The sequence below is a fragment of the Parasteatoda tepidariorum genome, chromosome 9 (assembly GCF_982258835.1).
Source record: "Parasteatoda tepidariorum strain Cologne lab strain chromosome 9, Ptep-v5.0, whole genome shotgun sequence".
NCBI lineage: Eukaryota > Metazoa > Arthropoda > Arachnida > Araneae > Theridiidae > Parasteatoda > Parasteatoda tepidariorum.
Genome location: NC_141763.1, coordinates 4,314,721 through 4,341,280, shown reverse-complemented (window position 1 = coordinate 4,341,280; position 26,560 = coordinate 4,314,721). Strand labels below are relative to the sequence as shown.

Below are 26,560 nucleotides of genomic sequence, written 5' to 3'. Positions count from 1 at the left end.
TTGCAAAATGTTAGGATATATGTAAAATACTCATAATACCCGATTCACTTTATTTGACAAATTATTTCAGAATTCTAATTTGAAATATTTGTATACTTGAAATTATTTTTTGCTTTGATTGCTACCTTAAGATATTTGTTAAAGTAGTAAATTTTATAATATACTGAATTTAGTAAAATTTTATTAAAATACATTTTTTTCCAAGGTGATTGTAATATTCAGAAAGAGTGTTTTAAATTAGAAACGTAATTACAATTATGGCATAAAAAATTTTATTGGAAGAAAAGAACTGGTTGTAGTATTTGAAAAATGAAGGTTGAAGGAATAATATGAAAATATTTCAAGATTCTGAATTTTTCAATTATGAAGAAAAAAATTGTAAAACATCAATGATTCATTTTCTAAAATTAAAAAAAAATTTTTAATTAACTTTAAGAAAAGTTTAAATTATTATTATGAGTTTTAATTTAAATTAGAAAAAAAGGAAAATTTCTGAAACTGAAATTTTTTTACATTTTCATGCTTATTGAAAAGAATGTTAAATAAATAAGGGTATAAATCGAAACAATCATATATAAATAGTTTATTTACAAAAAAATAATTTATTCACAAAAAAGTAAAATTTAAAATTTTTTAATGAAGAAACATTTCTTGCTTTTTGCATGCCGTTTTTCATACATTTTTCAATTTCAAGGTCTGTTGCTATGTCTTGGATCGAAGGATTTCTCCTCACAGCACCTAAAAATAGAGCAATGGCAGAGCATAAGTTTTAGAAATGATTGAAATTAAATATTTATTAACGACATTCAAGAAAACTACCTATTCTTTCCTTAACAGATTTTTTTTACCCCTCAATTCTCCATCAGAAATTTTTTTCTAATAAAAATAGTCAAAATTTTAAATTTTGTTTCTGTAGTTTAGTTTGTTTACAGAAATGAGTTAAAGTAAAAAATGTGTAAAAAAGTTAAATGTGACTTTTTAAAATAGCATTTACTCTCAATAAATGTTAACTTTTTAATTGCATACAGAATGATATGATGCACTATTTTGCCACTATAAAGTACACATTAATCTTTTTTATAATCTGGTTAAAAGCAATAAGCTTGATTTGATTGATAAAAATAGAAGGAATTATGGAGGAGTCTACCAGAAAGAGCATAAAAATCCTTTTAATTTATGCTAAAAAGAAGAAAGAAAAAAATTCTAAAATGTGTGCTGGTGAAAATTAAAAGACCAGTGGTTAATTTATTGACATATTAGTTTAAACATTTTTGTTGTAACCTTTCTCCATATTTTTGCTTCTTAAAATTACCCAATCGTACTTTATCATTTAAGGATACAGTAATAATATTTATACAGCAGGAATAATCAAATTTTTCAACAAAAAATGAGCACTCAAAAAATATTTTTTATCACTTTCCAAAAAAATACAAACACATTTTTGAAAACTTAAACTAGTTTCGGTTAAATATTGCAAAGAAAATCGTGAATATCACGTTTTTTTTGTTTTTGTAATTTACGACAACAATCGCCACACTAAAAAATTTCTTTTTAAAAGATAGAAAATTAAGCACTTTTTTCAAACCCACAATAAAATAAAAACACCTTAAATATCTTTTAAAATATGAAAATAAAAAATAAGCACCTTTAAGCATTTTTTAAAAATGCTAGGCACCCTGTTATGTTAGAAAACGAAGATAGATTTCATCACATTTTATTACATACCTTGCTTGCTTATATATATTAGATAATTATGTTTCAAATTTAAAAAGTTAAATTTTTTTCTTCTACAAATGCCATGAGTCAGACAATGAACAAAATAATTAAACAAATTTTTGTGAATTGATGCATTGTAAATAAGGGCACATTATTTGAGTGATAGCTCATATGCTTTTGTAATTATGGTTAAATACTAACTCATAAAAAATTTTACTTAAGGAATACAATTTTTTCTTAAGAAAACAAATAGTAAAAAGTGACAGCTATTTTTTTTCTTAATTTTATGATTTTTTTTCTTCTTTTCACTTTTTTATAAATTTATAATTTTTTATGAAATATGTGTGCATACATACACATATATATATTTCTTTTTTATTACATTAAAATCAACTCATAAATAAAAATGTTTTATACTTCTTATGTCATTTTGATTTATTTAATCAAATCGGTAAACATATGAAAAAATGAAAATTTTGTTGGGAAAGATTTGTAAAATATACTATTTTTAACTTCCAAATTATTTTGTTGAGAAATGGGAGTTTTAACAGTGTCTAGTATTGGGTCTGGTAACAGGTTTAGATAATATGAATAGGCTTTAACTTTCCAAAATTGGTTAATGAATGTATCAGATTGAATGAATGTATATTCAAACTTTACATCTAGATCTGGGCTAGATCCAGTGGTGCACTGTAAAATTCTGAGTTAAAAAACTTCATAACAATAACAATATTGAACACTCAAGGTAACACAGGAAAAAACCAAAGGGGAAAAAAAAAGTAAGAAAAGAGCAAGGAAGTAAATAATAAAATAGTGAAGCACTCTGAGATTGTACCTGAGAAGAACAAATTAGTAATTAAATAACAAAAATTATACATAGTTCATCACTTCCTATTTAATTATATACAAACATCGTGTCTTAACTGGTGTATACATACCAGTTGAAATTTGCATTTGGACAAAAAAAAAAAATTTAGTAAAAAGTTATTAAAATATTCACCCAAAAGTTTTGCTTCATGGCAAATCCAATCTGGAGAAGGTTTAGTTAGCTTCATAACAAGTTTCATTACTTCATACTCTTTTAAAGGAGGCCACACACAACCTTTTGTTGACAACCAGGTCACTGGCACAACTGCAACCTCATCAGTCAATAGAAACTTAACAATTGAAAAATTGTTCGGCGTTATCTATATAAAGCAAAATTAAAAATACTTTTGAACACATATTTCAGATATATACATGAATACAACAATTACAATATCAAAAAATGAAAATAAAGAAATTCTAAGTTAATGATTTTTTTAAATTAAAAGCTATATATACAATGATAATCCATTGCATTCAAGCAATCATGTCCGTGCATGGAAACATTGTTTTGATGCACTTGGTCATTATCCATATAATGCAAAATTAAACATACTTTTAAACATTTACATATTTCATATATATACATGAATAAAGCAATTGCAATATTATAAAAAATGAAAATAACAAAATTCTAAGTTAAACATTTTTTAAATTAAAAGCTATATATACAATGATAATTCCTAACACTCAAGCAATCATTTCAGTATGTGTGGAAATATTGCTTAAGAAATATGATTTTTTTTAAAACATGCAAATTGCACAAAGATAATATAATGACCACCCCTGTGGCAGAATTTTTTCAAGCTATTTGCAACAAAACTGTCTGGCACTAATATCTTTCCGTAAGATAACTTCAATATAACAAACATATATGTTAGTAATTTAAAAATAACAAAAAAGCTGTGTTTCCAAAAAAACTATACTTTTCTTAATTAAACATGTAATAATTTTTTATTCTAATATTATGGGTGTTTTACTTACGCATTTTGTTGGAGGGAGAGGATGTCACACAAATTATTTTCTTCTTCGCATTTTGTAAATAATCATCAAAATTTTAAAAAATAATGTAATCCATTATATAAGAAGAAAAAAACGAAGATTAACGATGAAATCATGCGAATTGGACTCATCAAAAATGGGTTACTCAAATGCGTAATAAATAATTTTAATACCGTATAAAAATATCTGATATAAAAACTATTGAGAAATCAATAGCAGCCAACAATTAGACAGAATCATTGCCTTAAAATTAAATACTCAAATGCAAGATTCGAATTTTCCATATAGTGTGAAGTAAATAGAGATATTTACAAAACCATGTGAAAATCAATATCAATAACTGCCGAAAATATAATAGAAACTTTACATTGATTTACGATACTACCGGTGCAAATTAAGCGCGTCAAAAAGTGATTATCTAAATGCATGGTTCAAATATTATGTGTAAATTTCTGTAGAAAAGAAAACAAAATTTTTTTACTTTTTAAAAGAAAAATCTTTCTGCAAGAACCGTAATATTCTGTGACAATGAACACAATAATAAAATATTATTAACAATTTCAGCAGCCAATATTACATATACAATATATACAAATAAAATAATGATGTATTAATATCATCAGCCTGACAAATGGCTAATGTATTCAAAATTAAAAATTTGGCTCAGCAATTTGTAAGTTGGTAAACAAAATAGAAGAATCGTATATATTTATATATATTGAACAGAATTCAACGCTAATATTAAAGGAATGATTTTGTGAGGAAATCAGGAATTCCTTGTTAAAACTTTCAATTCTACTAAGTGAAAAAAAATTAATGTATTTAGACTTGTCAATCTGAACTGCAAAGTCTAGGAAAAAGGGGCTGTTGATATTAATAAGACTTTTAGAGAGAAGAGAAAAATTAGTTCACATTAAGCGTGTTTACATGAGGAAGATTAAGTGATTTATACAAGAACAAAACGATCCGTTTTATTCGCAATAAGATATAAAAAGTATGAAAAATAATAAATATGTATAATGTAATATAGGTAAGAAGCTAAAATCTAATTAAAACGTAATTAATATTTATAATACAAAGGAAATATGTTGTAATTATCATTTTCTTTTAAGGCAAGGCATTTACATAAAATATGGTTGACACACATAAAATAAAGAGGAATGATTCCGAGCCAAAAATATATGAGATTTAGCAGGATATTCATAGCTGTGAAGATTTAGCAAGATATTCATAACATCAACACAGCTAAGAAATTTGGTGACTACAATATTTACACTACCATCTGATATTTTAATAATATTTTTTATTTAACAAATAGATTTATCTTTTAATAAGCATACATTATTAGAAAATGAAATCTTTAAAGAAAATTTTTCAAACAGTAACTCTTCATATTGTAAGCCATAACAATTCATCAAAGTCTGACTTATATCCAAGTTCATACATTTCAGAGATATGAAAAATGCATATAGGAGAAATAAAAATGACAATATAACCAATAAGAAGAAAACAAAAATTTCAATAATAAAAAACTCTTACTTACTTCAACAATAAATGATTTTTATATCAAGGTTGTAAAATGAAGGTTGTAAAAGAAGACGCTCGCTAACAATAAATTCTGCAGTTTCGTATTTGGTATCAGGTTTCTATTTTTGTTGAGTACGGTTAGAATTATAATTATCTAAGAATATTTAAAAATTCAAAATTCTGTTTTAATTCAGAAAAAAAAATCTGCATCAGAAAAAGAAAATTATATCAGAGTTTGGAATTGTAAATAAAAGAATATCAATATCCAAAAACTGAAATCTCTGAGATGTCGAAAACTGGATCTGCGTCAGCTATTGAGTACGATTTGAAACATCTCTTAGACATTCTATAGACATCCAGTGATCCATGTCTTAAACTTATCTATATTAAATATCCAAAAGATATCCAAAATGTCCATATCTAGAACTTAGTTATGCCTGGATATCTCTATAATAACCAAATTTCCACATCCCCCAGATATCCAAAAATGATATCCCAGAGATGTCTAAAATATCTAACTCATGGACTTAGATGTGTTTAGATATCTGTAAGAAGTCTGGAACATATCCAAATATCCACTGGATATTTGGATAAGTAACAGACGTGTTTGGATATCCCTGGGATAGCGGTGGCTGTGTGGGTTAAAGTTAATATAAAATATATAAATCCATTATTACTTTTACATCCCAATGTCTGGAACGTCAATATAGTAATTAATATTATTGAGTTGTCTTAGCAACGTTGTTTTTATTTTTCATAAAACTAAATATAAATGCTTGTTATGTTATTGCTCTTGCGCACCACACATTCATCTTCTTGGCAAGACTCGGCAGCCGCCACTTATAATTGGGTACTTGCTCTCCAAGAAGAAGAAGAGAACCAATATCCACGCAAGTGATCAATGACGTCACAACAGCTACTCAGCTTAATAATCAGCAAAATAGGGTTTTAAAGTTGAGCTAAGTTTCTCTACATAAGTGAGAATGTTAATTAACGTTAAGTTAATTAAATACAGAGCCATCGAATTTGTTGAAATATAATTCTTTTCATGCTTTCTATAGGTGTTCTAGATCGAACACCAAATGAGAATTATTTAAAAACATAATTAAAGTTGTTTAAGGTTGCGTGCTTTAACTATTGGAACAATAACAAAAACTTAATTTAAAACATTTTTTAATAACAATAATATAGAAAGATAATAATAAAAAATACAACTGACAACTCGAAATTAGCAATTCTAGAGCTCGAATATGAATAAACAGAATGTGTAAAAAAATAGAATGAGTAAAAAAAATAATGCTTTTTGCTTAGAACTAGTGACGCCATCTGTTGGCATTTATTGAAGTTACCGTTCACCACACTTTCCTACTTGAGAAGTTGTATATTAAGTTTTGAAATAAAGTTACAAAATGACTGGTACTGCATTTCTGTTACCTATGGACATTATAGATACTTTTAAGGATCTGCTCTGAGTCAGAATTTTTCTTAAACATTTCTGTTCTATAAATTTTGAGTTCGGTAATATTTTAACATTAAAAAAAATAAAGAAAGAAAGAACTTTTCTTACAATAGTAACAAAATAATATAGAAATAAATAACCTCCTAAAACAAAGGTTGCTATCTAAAGTTATCAAAAAAAATGTAAAGCTTTTCATTCCACCAGCACTGAATTAAAAACTATGTTTGGAGCTCTTCCATCTTTAATTGGTGCAAAAAATCTACTTCTAAAGTATCTATATTAGAATATTATGTAAGTATTACCGGTAGTACCATTTCCTCTTGAATTAAAGGAGGAGGAAGTAGCTTGATTGTGGGGTAAATTTTAAATATTATGAGTTGCCTCGAGCAACAGCGTTATGCCAGCTAATGCTGAATACAATTAATCTTTATTTTGATGGTATAATTAGTTTTGCTTCTTGATCATAGATGGCGCCACCGGAAAACAAAAACAATCACATCTCTCTGCTTATACAGGCAAGAAAGCACGCAAGCAATAAGTTTTGCTTAAGATAATTACGTAAAGTTATTCAGATGAGCAACAAATAATAAATTTAAAAAAAAAAACATTGGAATAATTTTAGTTTTATCATTTGCGTCGATGTAAAAAGGTTGCTCAAATAAGTCAATTGAATTCACAATGAGCTGATAATTTCTCTATATTTTAATAACTTTCATTTAATAAATTTTATTTTAGCTTAATATTTTAACAACTTTTTTAATTGCGTTTATAATGATGTTTTCTGAATTCCTATATTTTCTTTTAATAAAAAGCTTAGAGAAAAAAAAAAAGTTGTAATATTGAATAGTGGAGTACTACACTATTAAAATGAAAATTAATTACCGGTATTACTTCAATATGTAAAACAACGCATTAGTATTAAAATATTTCTAATCCTTCTTTGAAATCACAAAACTTCTCAAAAATAATTCTAGATTATTTATGCACAACAAAGATGCTGAAGACAATAAAAAATGACTAGTTAAATGGTTTAGTTATTTTAACTATGATTTAATTAAAAAATTAGTCTGTAACAGCGCAATTTATTGGTAACAGTTGTTTTACAAATTTAATTGATTTAAAATCTTTTATTAGAGTGAGATCGAAAGAGGCAACTTTCGATCCTGTCGTTTGCACGATGCCTGTCACTTATTACTGTCATTTCAAAATGCCCTCACCGCGCTGCGGTCAGACCGACAGGCAAATACCAATCGCTTTGCTCTAGCCAACAGATTATCTAAACTAAATATAAAAAGCAAAAACAAAACTGATAATTTTTATTTTTTTCGGCAGGTTGCTTCGTGGCTTATTGGCGATCGAAATGGGCTGCAGGTGGCGTAGAGCAGAACTCTTTTCCTATGGCAACACTTCCCATGCTTTCCCCATTAGCGTGTGGAAAGTCATAGAGGAAGGAAGTACGTTAGTTTCTCTCTTGATTTTCATATAGATTAAAATCTTTTAACTTGAAAAACTATATAGAACTGAAAACTACATTAAACATAGTTCTAAAGAAAAGTATCACGAAAATTTTAGAAAATATTTTTATTAAGTAAAAATATTAAGAAAAGGGAAAATATCGTAGTACATTCCTATATAACTGAAAAGAGGAGGAGAGGGAAGGGAGAAGGCATGAAACCGGTCTCTCCCCAGATAGCGTATTCGAGTGTTGCGATCGCGAATTTGTGAAAATTTTTTTAAAGAAATAACGCACCAGAAATATACAAATTATTTTGCTCTAAAATCGCACAATACGTGATTTGCGTTTTGAAGCCTTCAAAGAATTAAAAAACTTCGATTTCAACCAGATTTTGTGCAAAAAGCGTTAAATTTGGGCATTATATAAATTTGTTTATTTTTGCAAATTTAATTTTATCTAAGAAAAATATTTTTTATTTGTATTGATGTTTTTAATTACATCTAAGGAGCATCAAAATTTTTTAATTGCGTAGGGCAGGGGTGGCGAACCTTTATACACCAACGTGCCATTTTTTCTAAAAAATTGTTTAATGAGGTCATAGACGTGCCGTCAAATAATTTTGACTTCGTGCTTATAGGGAAAATAATAATACAATCAACTCAAAAGTCATTACTAATTACACTGAAAATTTTTTTTTTTTTTGCCATGTCTTAAAACAACTTAAAGTAACATCAGCTGTTGCAGATTAGATGACAAATAATTTATATTAGGTTGTAAGATGTTAGTTTAAGCAGGACTGTCAATTTTGTTTGCTAGTTATTTAATGTTAGCTCGTTTTTCTATGGTTATTAATTGTTTTTTAGCATTAATTTTCTTATTAATAATTGTTTCTTGTGAATTTTAATTTAATTGTTACTGACTCGAATTCAACAATAATTACACAAATTGTAATATTTAAAAGGATTTTATTTCATTGTGGTTCAGTGGTTAAATCCAAACTGAAACTTAAAAAGTGAAGAAAAAATAATAAAAAAATTGTTTGCGCTCAGCGCCATCTGTTATTATAAATCCTCAGCAGTTACATATGCTTCATAGTGTAATAACAATTGTGACCAAACTATGGTCTCGTGCCTTAAATGGTACGCGTGCCATTGGTCCGCCATCCCTGGCGTAGGGTCTCGGAGGTTCTTAAGTGAAGCAGGGTGGCCACCCAAATCAGGTTTTAAATTTCCTGGATTTTTCCAGGTAAAAATCTTACAATTTACAGGTCAGTGTTTTTTTTTTCTTTCTCATAAAGTATAGGATATGGGTACAAGAAAAGTGTCAATGTTAAAAAGTATTTTATTTAAAATGTTAACGTTCTTTAATATATCATCTTGAAAAAATAGACTAAATTTATTTTAACAATTTGACAAGATCTTGTTTTATTTTTTGACGTTTTCGGTACAATATTAATTTTTAAAAATTAAGAAGCGTGGAGAAAATATGTTTTGCTCGTAGAATATATTGAATACATTTTTTAAAATGTGTAACTTATAGTAGTCTTCGCTCTAAGTGTACCTATACCAAACGCAGAATGACCGAAAAAACCTTGGATAAGTAATATTTAATATAGTATTTTCATTAAGCAAAAGAAAACCAGTGGTTCTCTCTTAACACTTTTATTGAAATAGGGAACTATTCATTAATTAAAATGAATATTTCAGAACAATAGGATGTATAATCTATTCGTAGAAAAAGTGCATGGAATATTTTAAAAACAAAGCAAAAAGTTTATTTGTAAGAAATCAATAATCAAAAAGTAACAAAAATTTTACCCCACAAAAGTCATCGTACACTTAAATGCTTTCGGATTTCAGAATTAAAATTATCGTCGATAGATTTAATTTTTTTATTCGTTTTTCATCTAATTTTTTATTTATTTGCAATTTAGTATCGAATTTATGATAGCAAAATTATATATTAATTCTACTTGCTAACTCCGAAATATTTTATAATTTAAAAACGACTCGTAATAAAACAATAGACAACATTTGAAAGTTGATTATTTGTCATCATATGAGGCAAATCAGCAATGAATATTGCTAAATTCTGTCCTCCCATTCCACTGAGCAATAAGAGATAAAAATTCTTAAAAGAAAGACTTCATACGAGTTTAAAATTAGAAAAATTTGTGGGAATATTCACAATTGAGTGTTGTAAAATTTAATTAAAAAGAAATATCCTCTTCCAATTTCAACCTATGAAAAAAAAATTTAACTACTTAAATTTATTTACAGACTTATAAAAGCTATTGAAGATTCTAAAAGAAACTCTATTAAATGTTAATTTAATGAAAAATAAGCGAAGACTTGTTTTAAAGTTTTTTTTTCATTGTGAGATAAAGTTGTTACTTTTTGATTTCTTAAAAATAAACTTTTGATTTGTTTTTAAAATAATTCATACAGCTTTGCTAAGAATAGAATATACTTTTATTATTAAATATCCATTCTGAAATATTCCTTTTAATTAATGGATAGTCCTATTTCATTCCAATTCATAAGTTTTATACTGTATTTTATGTATAAACTGTATACTGTATTTATACTGTATTTTATTTATAAAATTCATTGATTATATTATCTTTAAACCAATATCTTAAGTCAAATTTTTTGATAATGTTTCGAACTAGCCTTATTATTTTAAGAGATTCAGCATACAATGTCGTAAATGCAAAATTGTCTAATTTCTTATTGTATACACCATAGAAAAACTTTTTTTTTCTTAATTGAAATGAAAATATTTAAAGAATTTTAATCTGAGCAAACGTTTTTTTTAGTATAGCATAGATTGTTTTCACAACTCGAAACTTGTACCTGTGCAGTGCAGCAGAAAAAAAAAATAGCTCTTCATCCTAATAAAAACATATATATATTTAAAAATATTTTTACACCATTTTTGACGATTCCAATATATTCCTTAGTCTTCGTCAGCTTTTTAGGGAAAACGGAGAAATAATTTTGGAAATATCATCTCTGGAATGCAAGCAACATTTACGAACTTTCGATATTGTTGATTACTATACAATTCGAATTTTGAATCAAAAATCAAATATTTACCAACAAAACAGTCAAATGAAATATTAATATATAGTTGGTTCTTAAAAAACTTTTTTTTAAAATTATGTCAAAAAAGGTTAAAATTAAATCTAGAAAATTACCAAAATTGCAATAATTGTAACGATTTGTAGACACGTTTCTGCTCGCGATTGTAAGAAAATGTGGGATTGGTTGGCTTTGCTTGCTGAGAAAAATATATACTTTTTACTTTTATCTCTAATCACATTTACAGGGTACCAGCTACATTTTAGATTTTCAAATTCATGAAATTGCATGACTAATTCCAAGAACTTTTCATGACTTAACGAAGTTACTATTGTCCTCAGACAAAAACAGAACAATAAATTTAAAAAGCATTATAATAACATTAATTGAATACTACTTGTTATACTCTGCATCTTCATATTTATAGATTTAAAAAACAAAGAAAAGAAAGAGTTGAAACAATAAAATAAGTGAAAAAAAAATACAAAAGTAAATAAGTTTTTTTCTGCAGAATTACATTCTAAATTACTTTTCTTGTTCATCGGAAAGAAATACTCCGGATTTTTCTGTTCTCATTGCAGAATTTAAAAAAATTCGTAAATGATTGGCTTGCTTTAGTTAGAATTTTAAATTAATAAATAAAAAAAATTCTGAAATCACATAAGTTCAAAAGATAATTGCATACCCTCCAACTGCTACGGAATTTCCGTAGTTTCAGAAATCTTCTTTTCAGACGGTAGCAAAATTAATGTCTTAATATTTAAAAAAAATTAATTTTAGCATAACTTGTCCACTATTACTTATAAAAGTGCAGGCCATATGGCTAGATTCTTAAGTTCTGATAAAAGTTTTATGAGATATCCATTTGCTTTAAAAATTTCTACTTTGGATCGCTACCACTAGAAAGAGTTATTTTCAAAATCCTCATAAGTTGGAGGGTATGTAATTGGCTCTAGAAATGTTTATTCTTCATTTTTTGAAAGAACACCATAATTTTTTAAAGAATATGATAAAAGCATTTTATATTTTGATAAATCAAGACTGTCAGTGGGGATTTTGTTACAAATTCAGATATTCGGTACACCATGAAATTTGGGGGGGGGGGATTCCGTTTTAAAAATTAGATTTTTCGGCGACCCAATTCCATGATTTTTCTCTTTAAAAGAAAGTTCAAATCCTGACAAATTTTGTTCAATACCGAAATTCATGACTTTCCAGGTGCGCGGATATTTATTATTCTACCAGAAAAAAATATTTACAAATGGAAAATATGCCAAGTATAAATTCTAGCTCTAATATTCCTAAATAAAATATACAAGAATTTTTATTTATAAAAGCGATCGATTATTTCTCGAAACTTCTGGACCTTGGATTTCCAGAATTCTGGATTTCATGGAATCGTGGTCATCGAAAAATCCGGAGCACAATCATCTCTGCATAAAGGCTGTCGCTGTAATTGTTTACACGAATTGATTGCACACGAAACAGTTTAAAAATCACTTTTATTTTACACATCACAGAATCATTTAAATTAAACTACACATAAAAATCAAAATAAGCATGTTTTTCTAATTTGGCAAATTCACTTTTAAAAAAGCACCAGAACAACACCTCATTTTATTTTGTTTGTTCATCCCACGATGAATGATAAATCTATTTGAGCTGAATGTCAACAACAACAACTGAAAGTAAAATTACACTTTGAGTCAATAATAATAATCCCAATGAATATAAATTACACATTGCATTTGTCACAACAATTGTCACTAATCTTTTAAAAACAAAATATGATAGAAGGTAAATGAATGAGAGATGAATGCATGAATGTACAGGGGGGTTGGGGAGGAGGAGAGAGAAAGACTTGGTAAAAGACAGTTTTGATTCTTCTCAGCTTTCATTCTCTTGGCATTTAGAGAGATACCTCCTGAAAACAAAGATTTCAACAATTGTAGTGTTGCTTAGAACTCTCTTTTTCCCTTTCATGAGTATCAGTCAGCCTACTTCTGCCCCAAACTGTCTAAGATAGCCCCCTATGTGAATAAAATAAGCAGTTTTAGTCTGCCAATTCACAGAGAGGCTATCTGATACAGATTGAGCAGAAATAGGCTGACTGATACTCATAAAAGGGAAAAAAAGAGTTGTAGCAACACTACACAATCAATTAACTGAATTTTTATTTTATTTCTTGGAACAAAAATGAGCAACTTTTATTGACATTTGTGGCATAGTAAGAGGAAGGGGCAGAAAAATAGATAACGCCCCCCCCCAAAAAAAAACTCTTACAGTAATCTATTATAATTTTTTGATAGAGTACAAATTGCAGGTTGTCAAAACTTTTTATTACTATAATCTCCTATTCTAAGGGAACGCCAACTTTTACGCAATTGGAGTAAACTTTTACTTCTATATTTAAAGTGGTAGTAAAATGTATGCTTTCTATATATTCCTTGCATTTATAAACTTAATTTAAAATTTTCTAGACTACCACTATTCTTAAAAAAATTACACAAGTATATAAATATGCAATACTTTCGTGGTAATCCGCTTAAGCTTTTTCGAAACACAGCATATGTGACTGCTTAAAATTGTAATTTAAATTCTATTTTACTACCACTGGGGAAAATCATCCCCAAAAGGATGAAAAGTTGGCAGGTATGGACAGGATAGCCTGGTTGGTAGGTAGGGTTGGTCGGGAGGCACTACAAGAGTGCGTGGGTTCGATCCCCGGCGGTGGAAGACTCCCTGTGCAGTAAATGGTGACTGGTGCAGGTTAAAACTGTCGAGTCGCAAAGTTCTCCATGTTCCCATAACAAATCAATACCTCGGAAGGTACTGATACTGGAGATTCCTTATCTTCTGGATGGGTTCAAAATGACAAGGCTAAGGAGTGGAACATTAGTAGTCGTAAACTTGAAATTGGGTCGGCCGTTCGAAGACCGATAAAATAAAAATTCTCTTATTGTAAGGGCTTTGATAGCCTGGTGGTTAGGGCATTGGGCTCGTGTTCGTGGGAACGGGAGTTCGAACCAAAACAGCTGAAGAACTCCAGTGTATTAAATGGTGGCTGGTGCACGTTAAATCTGTCAGGGTCACAAAGTCCTCCAAGGCCCCATAAAAATCAATGCATCTGGGAGTACTCATCCAAAACTCCCTTGTCTTCTGGATCGGGTTCAAAATTACAAGGCTACGAAGTCTAACATTGGTAGGAGTAAACTCAAATTTGGGTCGACAGTTCAATGACAGTTACAATATAAAATCTCTTTTCTTATATTTTTTTAATATAAATCAGTTTCGGTGGATGTCACACTATTTTGTTACCTTTTTTTTTTTTAAAAAAAAATAAACTTTGAAGCACTTAAGAGGTGGAAATTCGTAGTCATTTAAATAAAATATTGAAAAAAAATTGTTTTGATCTGAACTCTCTTAAGTCTTTAAAAGCTCTTTTGAAATAATGATATTTTTTAAATATTTAAATCCAAAATGCTTTTAACAACAGTAACCTAAATAAAGTGACAGATCTATAATTTTATCATTTTGTTTAGTTTATTTTAATTAATATTATATTGATTATTTTCATATAGATATAGATTATTTTCTAGTTAACTTTATGTAGAAATACAATTTTATATAGAGATAGGTTATTTTATATTTTATTTCAAACATTTATAAATCTTACATCAAAAATATTTTAGTGCTACCTCGTTTAATTATTTAATAACAAGAAAATATTAAAAGCTACTTATTTTTGTAGATTATTAACAATGCGACGAGAAAAAACCTTTCGTTAAAGAAACTATTGATAATTTCATAGGATACAGGTACATTATGGCATTTTAATATCAGGGGTCTGTCTAGGTTTTAATGAGAGGTACCTATTTTATGAAAATTTAGACATAATTCGTGAAAATTAAAAATTATATTTTAATAATCAACACAAAATATGGTAAATTTTTATATATTTTTCCCCATAAATCCAAAAATAATTTTGCTATTGCAAAAATTTGGGCTTAAAATTGTATCCAAATTTAAAAAACCATAACAATCATTGTCCATTGTTAAATTTCAGCTCGAATTTTTAAGAAAAAACATGCACTTAACAGTACTTGCACTTAAAGTTATTTTTATTAGGAGAACATTTCCCACGAGGTCATATCGAAAAAAGTTTCACAGAGAAAAAAATGCTTTAAAAAAAATAAAGGTCTGTTGGAATAAATATCGAGCAATGTTTGATTGCTTAGAATAATGTTCAAAGTTCAACTTCCCGTAAAGTTAACAGAGGGAGCGCCTTGGGTGCTTAATTAAAAAAGAAGCTCGCCATAATATGGCGTCAGCGATCGGTAATGCTTACCATAAGACACTATCTGACCAAGCTACCTATTCGTAGATGCGGAATTAACACAGGATTTATTGTTTCTCACGGAGATACAAAAACAAAATTTTAAGAGGCGGAAAGGAGAATATCTCCGAACTTGCTTTTTTAAAACTATTTTGTGAAACTACCGAATTTCATAAAGTTGAATTTGTGAAGGTACTGCTAAACGGCAGTAAATTTGCCCTGGATATTGTTTTAATTTAGTTTGCTTTTAAAAAATACAAAACTTTACTACTTATGTTACTAATTGTCGTAAGACATTGTTATTATTAGGGTATTAAAAAAATTGTTTGACAGAAAAAGTATTCAGGGGTGATTGTGAGCCCAAGTCAAAATTCCAGAAAATTTCTTGAGTTAAAAAAAAAAAAAAAAACAAGTTTAAATTGAAAAATCAGAAAAAAATTAAACAAGGTTTTTTTTTCCTTTTCCTTAATATTTCTTAGTTTACTTAAAATATATTTAAAATTTTACACATACCTATGATGATCTGGAGAAGTAATTAAAATTTACAAATATGTCTTTCTTTCTTGAGTTTATGATTATAACAACTATTTACTGATAAAAAATGAATATTAATCATGAATATAAGCTTATAGAGTATCTTTCTGACTCGCCCTTACAAAAACTGTGTTTTTAAGTTCCACCCTTGAAAATTTGATTTTCGGAAACTTCTGTGATCAATGATTTTTTGAAAGGTCTGGACCTTCGATCTCCGGAAACTTCCGGATCACTGTTAGCAAAAATTCCGGAAATCCGGATTTTTTCCGGAGCACAATCAGCCCTGAGTATTATAATGTATGGTGCTGAAATTGAAAAGTAAATAAAGAATATTCATGGCCTTTGCAGCATTTCTGTTATATAAAAAAAAAAGAAGAAAAAAACCCATTTTTGAAAAGAATAACGCTGAGTGTTTAAAAAGATGAATAGACGACCTCCTTGCTTGCTTGAGAAGGTTCTCCTTCCTTTTGGCCAATATTCGTTCTCTCTCTTCGGGTGATTTTGAGAAGCGACATCCGAGGGGAGAGGCTATGTGCATCCTCATCAGATCAGGAAATCTGAAACAATAAAACATCTTCCTTAGAATGGTTTTGTGTAAAAAAGAGCTGCCTCCATGGATTTTTAATAATCTGATCCACTTTCCTAACATGTCAACTATATATAGGGGAGAGTCAGGTAGCCCCCCACCCACTTAAGGAGTATTGCTTATATTTCTGTATAATATTGAGTAATAATCAATGTTTTTGTATGTTTCTATTGTTTTATCATCTAATTAAATAATGCAAAATCGAATATTGTAATGCAAAAAGAATAAACCAAAAAAAGAATAGTTTAACTTAAAATAGAAATTTAAAAAATTTGACTACTGTATTCAACATATTTTCAAAATTATTGTTCACCATGTTACCAGGTACATAAATACTTGAAACTTTAAAAATAATTTTTTTAAATAAAACAATTAATGTCCGATGGCCCATTGACTTGAAAAAATGCTCTATACATATGAAATTGACAGTGGGTGGGGGTACCCGACACTCCCCTAATTAAAAAGTATGTCCTGATAATTATTTAGCACATTTACAGAGCATCTGCTATATTTTAGATTTTCAAATTCATGACTTTCCATGACTAATTCCAAGAACTTTTCATGACTTAACAAAGTTACTATTTTCTCCTGACTTGAAAAATAAAAAATCCAATAGTAAAGTATCCCAAACCAACTGCAAATCACAACTGAAATAAAATAAACAGAAAAACAAACAACCTCTATCCAGCGCAGTTTAAAGAAAAAAAGGACAGATGTTAAAGAAAGTAGTGACATCATTAAAAGAAAAGCTTGAGCAAGGAGACTTGAACAAGATTTGAATTTTGCTAAACCAAATGAAAAACTAATAATTTTCAATTATTTTCTTAATTTTAAAATCAATATTACAGAAATTAAAAGAAAAACCATTATCATTTAAATTTCTTTTTCCCCAGGACTTTGGCAAAACTTTTGGGGTACAGAGAAGGCAATTTTTGGACTTTTGTCTTGCTTTCTCGACAGAAAAAGTTTTGCATTTATGACATCTGCAGGGTTGCCACAGAAAAAAAGGAACAAAATAGTGGCTGTTAGTAGCCAAAAGCGTGAAAATAGTTGCTGAAATCTATGAAAATAGTTGCCTAAATACGAACAAAAATATGACTAAAATTTTATTAAATGACTCAATTGTCATATACCTTGATCAATTTAATCATGTTGGTGGCAAATATCATCATTTTTATATAAACATTAGTGTTCTAGAAGTAAATTTTTATATAAAAATTTTTTTATATTTGCAGAAAATTAAATACTTCAATTACTTGAAATCATTCAAAAAAATGTTTTTTTTATTAAAAAAGAACACATTTCTCCTAAAAAATTTTAAGTTTAACTAATAATTGATTTAGCAAATATATTGTGAAAAGTGATGATGATTCAAATTTGAAATTCACACATAGTAATATCGTATTAAAAATTGGGTTTTCTGAAATCATGCAGAATTTCGTAGTAATAACCGTAGAAAAGGTGATTGAGAAACAAAATAGTTTTACAATGGAATCTGTTCAAATTAAGCGCATTAAAAAGTGACAACTCAAATTTGCAATTCAACAATTCTTATTTTGTGTTCAGAAGAAGCTGCCGCAGGTTATCAACCCAATTTACGCTCTAAAAAATTTTTCAAAAAAACATAGCTAGGAGCACAGAAAAGTCTCCTAATAGTCTCCTTTTCCTAAAAATAGTTGCTTTCTTAGCTTTTTCAGGCAAAAAAAGTTGCCATAGTCGACTCAGCTCAAAAATAGTTGCAAATAGTCGTATTTAAGTCGCCTGTGGCAACCCTGCATCTGAAGCTGGTACCCCTTGACGTCAGCTTTAATTGTCATATTTTTTCCAATTTTTTTCATTTTCACGTTTGCTATTGTAAATGAAATAGTTTAGAACAGAAATATCATCCTTAAATATCCCATATCCACTTTTAAAAGACGTAAATAAGAAATAAAATTCCCTGTATTTTCCCAGTTTGTAAGGAAAAACTTAAAATTACCGGCATTTTCCCTGTTGTGGAGTGGCAACTCTGAAATGTGTCTTAATGCCACTAAAATGGATGTTTTAGCTTCAAAAGTTCTATGAGATATCAATAGGTTAAGATGGATTGAAAGGAGGAGTTCACCTGTCTAGTTCTTCCACTTCGTAGCTGTCAGCAGGGAAGACAGCATCATCGATGTAATTGAACTGATTTCGACATGCTGACAGTGCTTTCTGCTTCCCCAACAGATTCTCTGTAGCCTTTAATGGACATTAAAAAAATTAAAGAACAAAGTTATTCTCTAAGAGCAAAACAGTTACTTTGGCCAAACGAAAGAATTTCGGTACCAGACAAGCATTCCCTAATTTATAAGTTTCTGTTTGAAACAAAAACCAATGTCTGAATAGGGTAAGATCAAGCTCATCACACTTTTATAAACCTCAAAAAAAAATTTAAAATAAGGGTACATTTTGAATTATTTTATTACACAGGCGTTCAACAAAAAATAAGCACCTTTTAAGCACTTTTCAAGCACTCAAAAAATATTTTTAAGCACTTTAAAAAAATACCATAATTAGATACAATTGGAAAGTTTTTGACAATTCACGGTTTTATCTTGTATTAATCGCCACGTCCAAAAATTTTTTTTTGACATTGTTTTTAACAATTGTCAAAAATCATGAAATTTTGAAATATGTAAAACGAATGGCGTTTTCATATGCTACGGACTGAAATATATTGGGGTTGAATTAATTGTTAAAACATTGAATAGAACAATGTGAACTGTGTCTTTTTGCATAATTCATAGCGAAAATCAGCATGGTAAAGGAAAAATCTCATTTTGAAAAATGGAAAATTAAGCACCTTTTAAAAACACCCAATGAAAAAAGCCCTTTTAAGGGCTTTTAAGAAACGAAAATCAAAAATAAGCACCTTTAAGCACTTTTTAAAAACGCTAAGCACCCTGCTACAGTTTCTAAAAAAAAAAAATCAATTAAAAAATCAGCCAAATGGCGCATCTAACTTCATATTGAAAGAAATTATATAAAAAACAAACTTTTCTGGTTTACATTGAGTTTTATAAACTTTTTCTTGACAACCACTTAAAAGATTAATATTTTTCTAAATCGTAGATGAAAGAAATTTTTACTAGTATGAAATTTACAACCCTTATAATTACAGGGGTGATTGTGAGCCCAACTCAAAAATCCTGAAAATTTCTTGAGTGAAATCATTCATGACACATTTAAAAAAATTAATATCTTATAATTTGAATTTATAAAATTCAAATTTTTGATATTTTCAAAACATGAAATTCTAAATAAATTATATGCGGCATAATTTAAATGAATAATAATGTAAGAGTTTACTTTTATCTCTAATCACATTAATAGATATATAATATTATAATAGATTTTATTCTGGTAGAATAAAAATATTCTACCAGAAAAAATATTTACAAATAAATGAGCTGCCAAGTATAAATTCTAGTTCCAATATTTCTAAATAAAATATACAAGAATTTTTATACATAAATGTGATCCATGATTTCTGGAAACTTCTGGACCTTGGGCTTCTGAAAAAATCCTGAAATCCGTTTTTTTCGGAGCACAACCATCTCTGTAATTAAAAAAGTACTAGGATTCTATTGTTTTAAGAGTGCCCGTAGTAGACTGCAAGATTCAAATTATCATCTTCATTTATTTACATTATTCCTTAAAATTTACTTCTATAAGAAAGCAGGTATTATTATAACATTTATGCATTGCCCACTTTTAATTGCAATTATTTTTTTCCTTTCACTCTTCTTCAAAATAAACTTAAAAAAAAAACAACAACAAATGAAGCAGCAAATAATATTAAGCTCCAACTTCTATTAGGCTTTAGTTTAATTACACAAATGCAAAAAAAAGTAGACAATAATAAATTTATATATAATCTTCAATGTAATGAACTGTGCCGGTTCAGTGGTTCAAGGCATTAATTGTAATGAACTGGAACTTGAGGCATCATGGATCTTCCCCGCTTTAGATGGATGGTTAACAGCTTGTCTAGTAAGTAAAGGCGGCCAGTGCAGAATGTTGACTATAGTGTCCCAAACCATGCCACGTAATTGAACAGATTTAACCTCCATAACTCCTTTGGCGCACAACGGGCTGTATAAGGAATGTTTTTTTTCTCCTGTTTTTACAATAAAACTATGTTACATTAGATTACAGGAGCGGTTGATTGATAAACCATCAAAATGTTTGAAATGTATGTTCACTAATAACCAGGGTTCATACAGAGATCAGAAGAAGAGATCCAAGGAGTCCAAAATTTTAAGGACTATTAAAAAATTTAAAAACTTTGTGTAAAAGATAACTAGACAATTTTAAAATTAAAAAGCAGTTATTATAAGGAACTCGCAAAAACGTATAGTTTGCATATTTTTTTCTAGCCCTTTTGGAATAGATTTTGACTTAGTCCATCCAACTTCCTCAAGAAAAATAAAGTTATCACTTTTACATACAAATACATTTTCCAGTTTCAAACATTTTAATAAATCTTGTTAAAGTACAGATGTTAAAAATTAACATAAAAATCTACCATTTTTATATTTTTAAATTTGAAAACATAAGAAAATCTAAGACATTTTATACAAAAAAAAAAAATCACACTAAATTATTAATTAAGTTTGCTTGTAACATGTAAAATTAAAATTATTTGCTGTTATTTTATTCTTCTAACTCTTGCAATTCAATTTTTTCTTTTCTTTGAAAGTTTCCTTCTTAAACTATTAGATTTTGACAGCTAAGTCATATAATTTAGTTTCCCCTGTTTGGACAGCAAATTCATCAGCATGCTTAGTAAGTTCATCTATGCAACACAGTAATCTAAGGAGTTTCTAAGGACTAATTTAGAAATCTACGTAGTTCCAAGTACTCCTTGGAGACTTATTTCCAAGGAGTTCCTAAGGCAGAACAAATCTGCCTACAAAATCCGAGAATACCTCATCATATAGTATTAGAATTAAAAAAAATATTACTTTTACAATAAAATTTTTGTATAAGTTTTTACTCTATACATACTATCTTTTGTAGATACAGCGTTTCTGTTATTTTAAATTAGTAATTGTTATAAATCAAAGTATTTCAAAGCAATATATCAGTGCTAGGGAAGTTTGTAGCAGAAAGCCCGAAAAAATTAGAATATATGTGCTGATTTTTATAAACCAAAGAGTTATTAGTGAACATGCATGAATTGCAAACATGCATTTTTTCCCTTTATATAGAAATAAGCGAAAATTTATTTGGATGTAATCTTTTTCATTATTGAAATTTTATAATATAATTATGTTACAAGTAATCGAATATAATTATGCTGCTGGTCACAAGCATTTTTCTTTTTTTTTTTTAAATAAACACACATCAGGTACATATTCTTTAAATATGAAACTAATACAAAAATAACTAATAGCCATTATACATAAAGCAATAAAGTAGTGTTGTTCATTAGTTTGAAAACAATTTAATAAAATTTGTAAAAATAATTAATTATTGCAAATACCAATTATTCAGTATGTATTATCAGAATCATGTGACATTGCAAACAATGAAGTATTTTGCAGCATTACAAGGGATGACGAAGGAAAAAAATTTTAAATAATAAATTACTAAAAACTTTCTAGAAGTAAATTATTGCATAAGCTTTAGTGCTTTAATAAAATATATCCTCACAAGTACAAAGTATCTGCTACATTTTAGATTTTCAAATTCATGACTTAACCAAGTTACTATTTTTTCCGACAAAAACACAACAATAAATTTAAAAAAGCATTATAATAACATTCATTAAAATGATAGGAATAACCAAAGCTGTTATACTCTGCATCTTCATATTTATTGATTTTTAATTTAAAAAACAGAGCAAAGAAAGAGTGGGAGCAATAAAATAGCTGTTAAAAATTAATTAATAGAAAATTACAAAAGCAAATATTTTTTCTTTTCTCTTTTTCTGCAGAATTATATTATTCTTCATCGAAACAGGTATTATAGTATATTATATTCTTCTGCAGAATTATATTATATATAGATATTATATTCTAAAGATACTCGGAATCAAGGATTCATCAGAAAGGAAAGACATACTCCCGATTTTTTTGTTCTCATTTCGGAATTAAAAAAAAAATTGCAAATAACTGGCTTGCTTCAGATAGAATTTTAAATTGATAAAATAAACAAAATTTCTGAAATCACAGAAGAGTTTAAAAGATAATTCAATCTAAAAATGATGTTTTTTCTTTCATTTTTTTGAAGAACATGATAAAAGTATTTTATATTTTTAATAAAATATGACTGTGAATGGGGATTTTGTTACAAATTCAAATATTCGGAACACTGTGAAAGTGGGGGGAAGGGGTAGATTCCATTTAAAAAATTTTATTTTTCAGCAACCTAAATCAATGACTTTCCATGATTTTTGTAAAAAAATAGTTAAAATCATGACAAATTTTGCTCAATACCGAAATGCATGACTTTCCATGATTTCTAATGACTTGCCAGGTGTGCAGATACCCTGTGAATAATAATTTGATGTAAAAACACTGAATAATAATTAATGTAAAAACACCGCGAATAATAATAATTTAATGTAAAAACACTGAATAATAATTTAATGTAAAAACACTGAATAATAATTTGATGTAAAAACACCGTGAATAATAATTTGATGTAAAAACACATACCAGAGGGAGGACTAGTTTTCCATCTAATATATTTTCGACCGTCATTTCAACAGACAATGTTAACTTGAGATCCTCTAATATAATATTCATTGGCATGTTAGGAAACATTTGATGAACTTGGCGAGTCTACAACATGAGAGAACAACATGTTTTAACAGTATGTTTAACAACAACATTCAAAATTTTTGTCTAACAAATGCTTATGTTTAACAAATGTTTTAAAAGTAAAAATGAAATTTTAAATAAAAAATATTGAAATCTAAAGAATCTCTATTACAACGTTAATTCTTGCCTTGGTAGTCGTGAAAGATGGAGCTTCCATTTGTTTCTCACGCCAGGCACAAATTACGCTGTGATTTGTTTTTGTGTGCAAAAAACGCTCCTCCGGTGGACATTCATTCCCAACTCTGTGAGGCGTACGGGGAAAACTGTATGAGTGTGCAACGAGTGCGCAAATGGTGCAGAGACTTCAAAGATGGACATGCAGACGTCCATGACGAACAACGTTCTGGCCGGCCATCGTTTTCGGAAAAAGCGATTGCGAAAGTGGAAGAAGCAATGCTGAATGATGGAAGGGTGACGGTTTGGGACCTTAGCGAGATGATCCCTGATGTCAGTAAGTCCTGCATTCACAACATTTTGAGAGACCGCTTAGGACATGCCAAGGTTTGTGCAAGGTGGGTCCCGAAAATGCTGACGGACGACAACAAATGGAATGCGCTCAGTAATGGAGTGCGTCTCCATCAGGACAATGCTCGTCCACACACTGCCGTGTCACAACTGATCTCATCAACAGATTTGGATGGAATACAGCCCAGACTTGGCCCCCAGTGATTACCATCTCTTTCATGAATTAAAGAAACACTTGGGAGGGATGCATTTCACAACCGACGAAGAACTGAAAGAAGAGGTTTTAAGATATCTTTGCGGCGCGGCGTCAGAGTTCTACAACTCAGGCATAAAGAAGATGGTACACCGCATGTAAAAATGCATTGATCTAAACGGCGATTATGCAAGAAAAAAAGAGGAGAGTCTAAGCTTTCCAAACATGTATTATTCAATGCCAATAAACATGTTTTTCATTGTGAAAATTCGTTGGGAACCTTATTTTATGGACAATCCTCGTATAAAAAGCATGATCTATTCAAAATGATGAATTATAATTGAACTCTTCATTTTATTTTGAGTTTTTAAAGCTCAAAGTAATTTTAAAAAAATTCTAACATATTTCAGCTATAATTAATAAATATTTGACATTTCAGAATGATAGGTATCTTTAAAAAATTATTAAGCGTGAATAATCTTTTTTAGAGCTTGAAAAGTCTACTAAAACCTTTTTTATTTTTAATAATGAATAATAAAAAAATCCACTATATAGCTTAAAAGTATTATTTCTTTGTGTAACATTAAAATTTACAATAATAAGTTTATAGCACTTTTCAACATTTATTTCATACATTTTGAAATAATTCAATTCTAGAAAAGGAAGCAATAATTACACTAAAAAGTGAACAGGGTTGCCACTGAAATCTGCAGAAAAAAAACTCTTGAGTTTTCCCTGTACATATTATACGCCATATATTAAAAGGAAACTCAATTACTGTGCTCTTGTGTGAACTATACTAGTTTCAATTGCTAGAAAAACTTGGAGGATTAAAAAAAAAGAACATCTGAACATAGTATATTAAATAGTTTAGTATAGCTGAAATATCATCCTTTCTCTGCACTTTGTGTGGTAACTTTTAGAAAAACGAAAATAAGAAACAAAATTCCCTATATTTTCCCTGTTTGTAAAGACAAACTCAAAATTCCCTGCATTTTCTCTATTAATTTAAATGATTTTTAAATTCCCTGTACTTTTCAGGTTTTCCCTGTGAAGAGACAACCCTGGTGAAACACAAAGAAAAAACCTGAGTGATTGAGAAACAGGCTTTTTAATGGCAAAGGAGGGAATTAGATTTCTTGAAGAAGATGAAAGAAATAAAAAAACAATACTTATGGATTCTTTTTTTTTCCAGGAAAAAAAGTGTAATGTTTAATAATTTCATTTGTGTTTTCCAAATAAAATAAGAGATAAGGAATTTTCATACATATGCCAAATAGAGGAGTAAAATTTACAGAACAGTGAAAAGCTTTTTTAAGGTCAGAGCTGCCTACCACTTCAACACTCCTGTGTATAAATTTAAATGCCTTTTCTTCATATAATCTTTACTAATTGGAATTAGCGTTTTTTCTTCATGCATTTTTAATTGTAAATATATTTAGTATTATAATGATGCGAATATAGTGTACATACAATACATTACACATACATGTGTATAACAGGGTTCACACTCAATTTAAAAAAAAAAAAAAGAAAATTCCCTGACTTTTCCAGGTATATCAGGTAAATTTCAATGAAAATCCATACCATATTTTATCTATATCACAAAATTTTTCATCAGAAAACTTTTTTTTTTTTTTTTTTTGTAATGCTAAGTATTAGAGTTTCTATGTGAAATAAATATCATTAAATGAGGATGGAAACATTTCAGTTCAACTATTTCAATAGAAAATTGTAATACACATTAGAACAGTGATTCTCAACCACTGTGCCGTGGCACTTTTGTGTGCCATTAAATTCTTAAAATGTGCTGCCAAATACTAGAAATGATACAACATTATGATGCTCTTTTCATTACGAGTAAAGTTTAAATTAAAGTAAATATATATATATATACTTTTTATAATTTTTCCATGCCTTAACCGCGTGAACATCTTTGTTGGTGATTGTCTTGCCTCTGACAATTTTAAAATATGTTGAAATAAGTAGGAAATTTAATGACTATTAAAATTATTAATTAACCAAGAAAATCTAGCTAAATATTAACTTTCAAACGGAAATAAAAGCTAATCATTAAAGTAAGCTATGCAATTAATAGTTATAAAAACAAATTAACAAAGGACAAAAAAATAAGCTAACAATTAATAACTAGCAAAAAAAATAAACTGCTACTAACTAATAAAAAATAAGTCAAAAGAAATAATTAATCCCTTAATAAACGTGCTTTTGTAGTACATATTATTTTATTTCACATTCAAAATTATTATCACAAACTATCTAACACAGTGCATTATAGGTAAGTAAACAACTTTTAAACTAATATTTTTCACTGTGTGCCGTCAAATTTCGAATTCGTTAAAAGTATGCCACCGCAAAAGAAGGTTGAGAATCACTGCATTAGAATTATGTAACTCGAATCTCAATAACTGATTACTGTTTCTGACAATTTTAAGACTAGTTATTTTCCAGGTAAAATGTAGGAATATTC

At 28.4% G+C, this 26,560-nt stretch overlaps 1 protein-coding gene and 2 long non-coding RNA genes across 5 annotated transcripts in view; 1 reads left to right on the top strand and 2 right to left on the bottom strand.

Annotated features, from left to right (window-relative positions):
- Nucleotides 1–567: 567 nt before the first annotated feature.
- On the bottom strand, nt 568–5,266 carry LOC147803265 (uncharacterized). The gene is made up of 3 exons (XR_015428969.1): nt 5,126–5,266; nt 2,717–2,903; nt 568–738 (listed from the first exon to the last, which is right to left on the bottom strand). It is a non-coding gene; the product is annotated as an uncharacterized LOC147803265 (long non-coding RNA).
- A 3,830-nt stretch (nt 5,267–9,096) lies between these two features.
- Nucleotides 9,097–25,294, top strand: LOC147803264 (uncharacterized). Its single transcript, XR_015428978.1, has 2 exons — nt 9,097–9,291; nt 25,114–25,294. It is a non-coding gene; the product is annotated as an uncharacterized LOC147803264 (long non-coding RNA).
- The window catches only part of LOC107449771 (E3 ubiquitin-protein ligase AMFR), a 193,653-nt gene continuing 179,684 nt past the window's right edge, over nt 12,592–26,560 (bottom strand). Inside the window, exons 11-14 of one of the 3 annotated variants that reach the window (XM_043041501.3) lie at nt 23,250–23,375; nt 18,668–18,783; nt 16,412–16,534; nt 12,592–13,031 (exon numbers count right to left, since the gene is read on the bottom strand). In XM_043041501.3, the coding sequence (XP_042897435.1) occupies nt 12,995–13,031; nt 16,412–16,534; nt 18,668–18,783; nt 23,250–23,375 (402 nt within the window). In that variant the 3' untranslated portion in view covers nt 12,592–12,994. Of the gene's footprint in view, nt 13,032–16,411; nt 16,535–18,667; nt 18,784–22,500; nt 22,861–22,903; nt 23,376–26,560 lie in introns of those variants that run through there. The other 2 variants (XR_015428977.1, XR_015428976.1) reach the window with 2 other exon arrangements.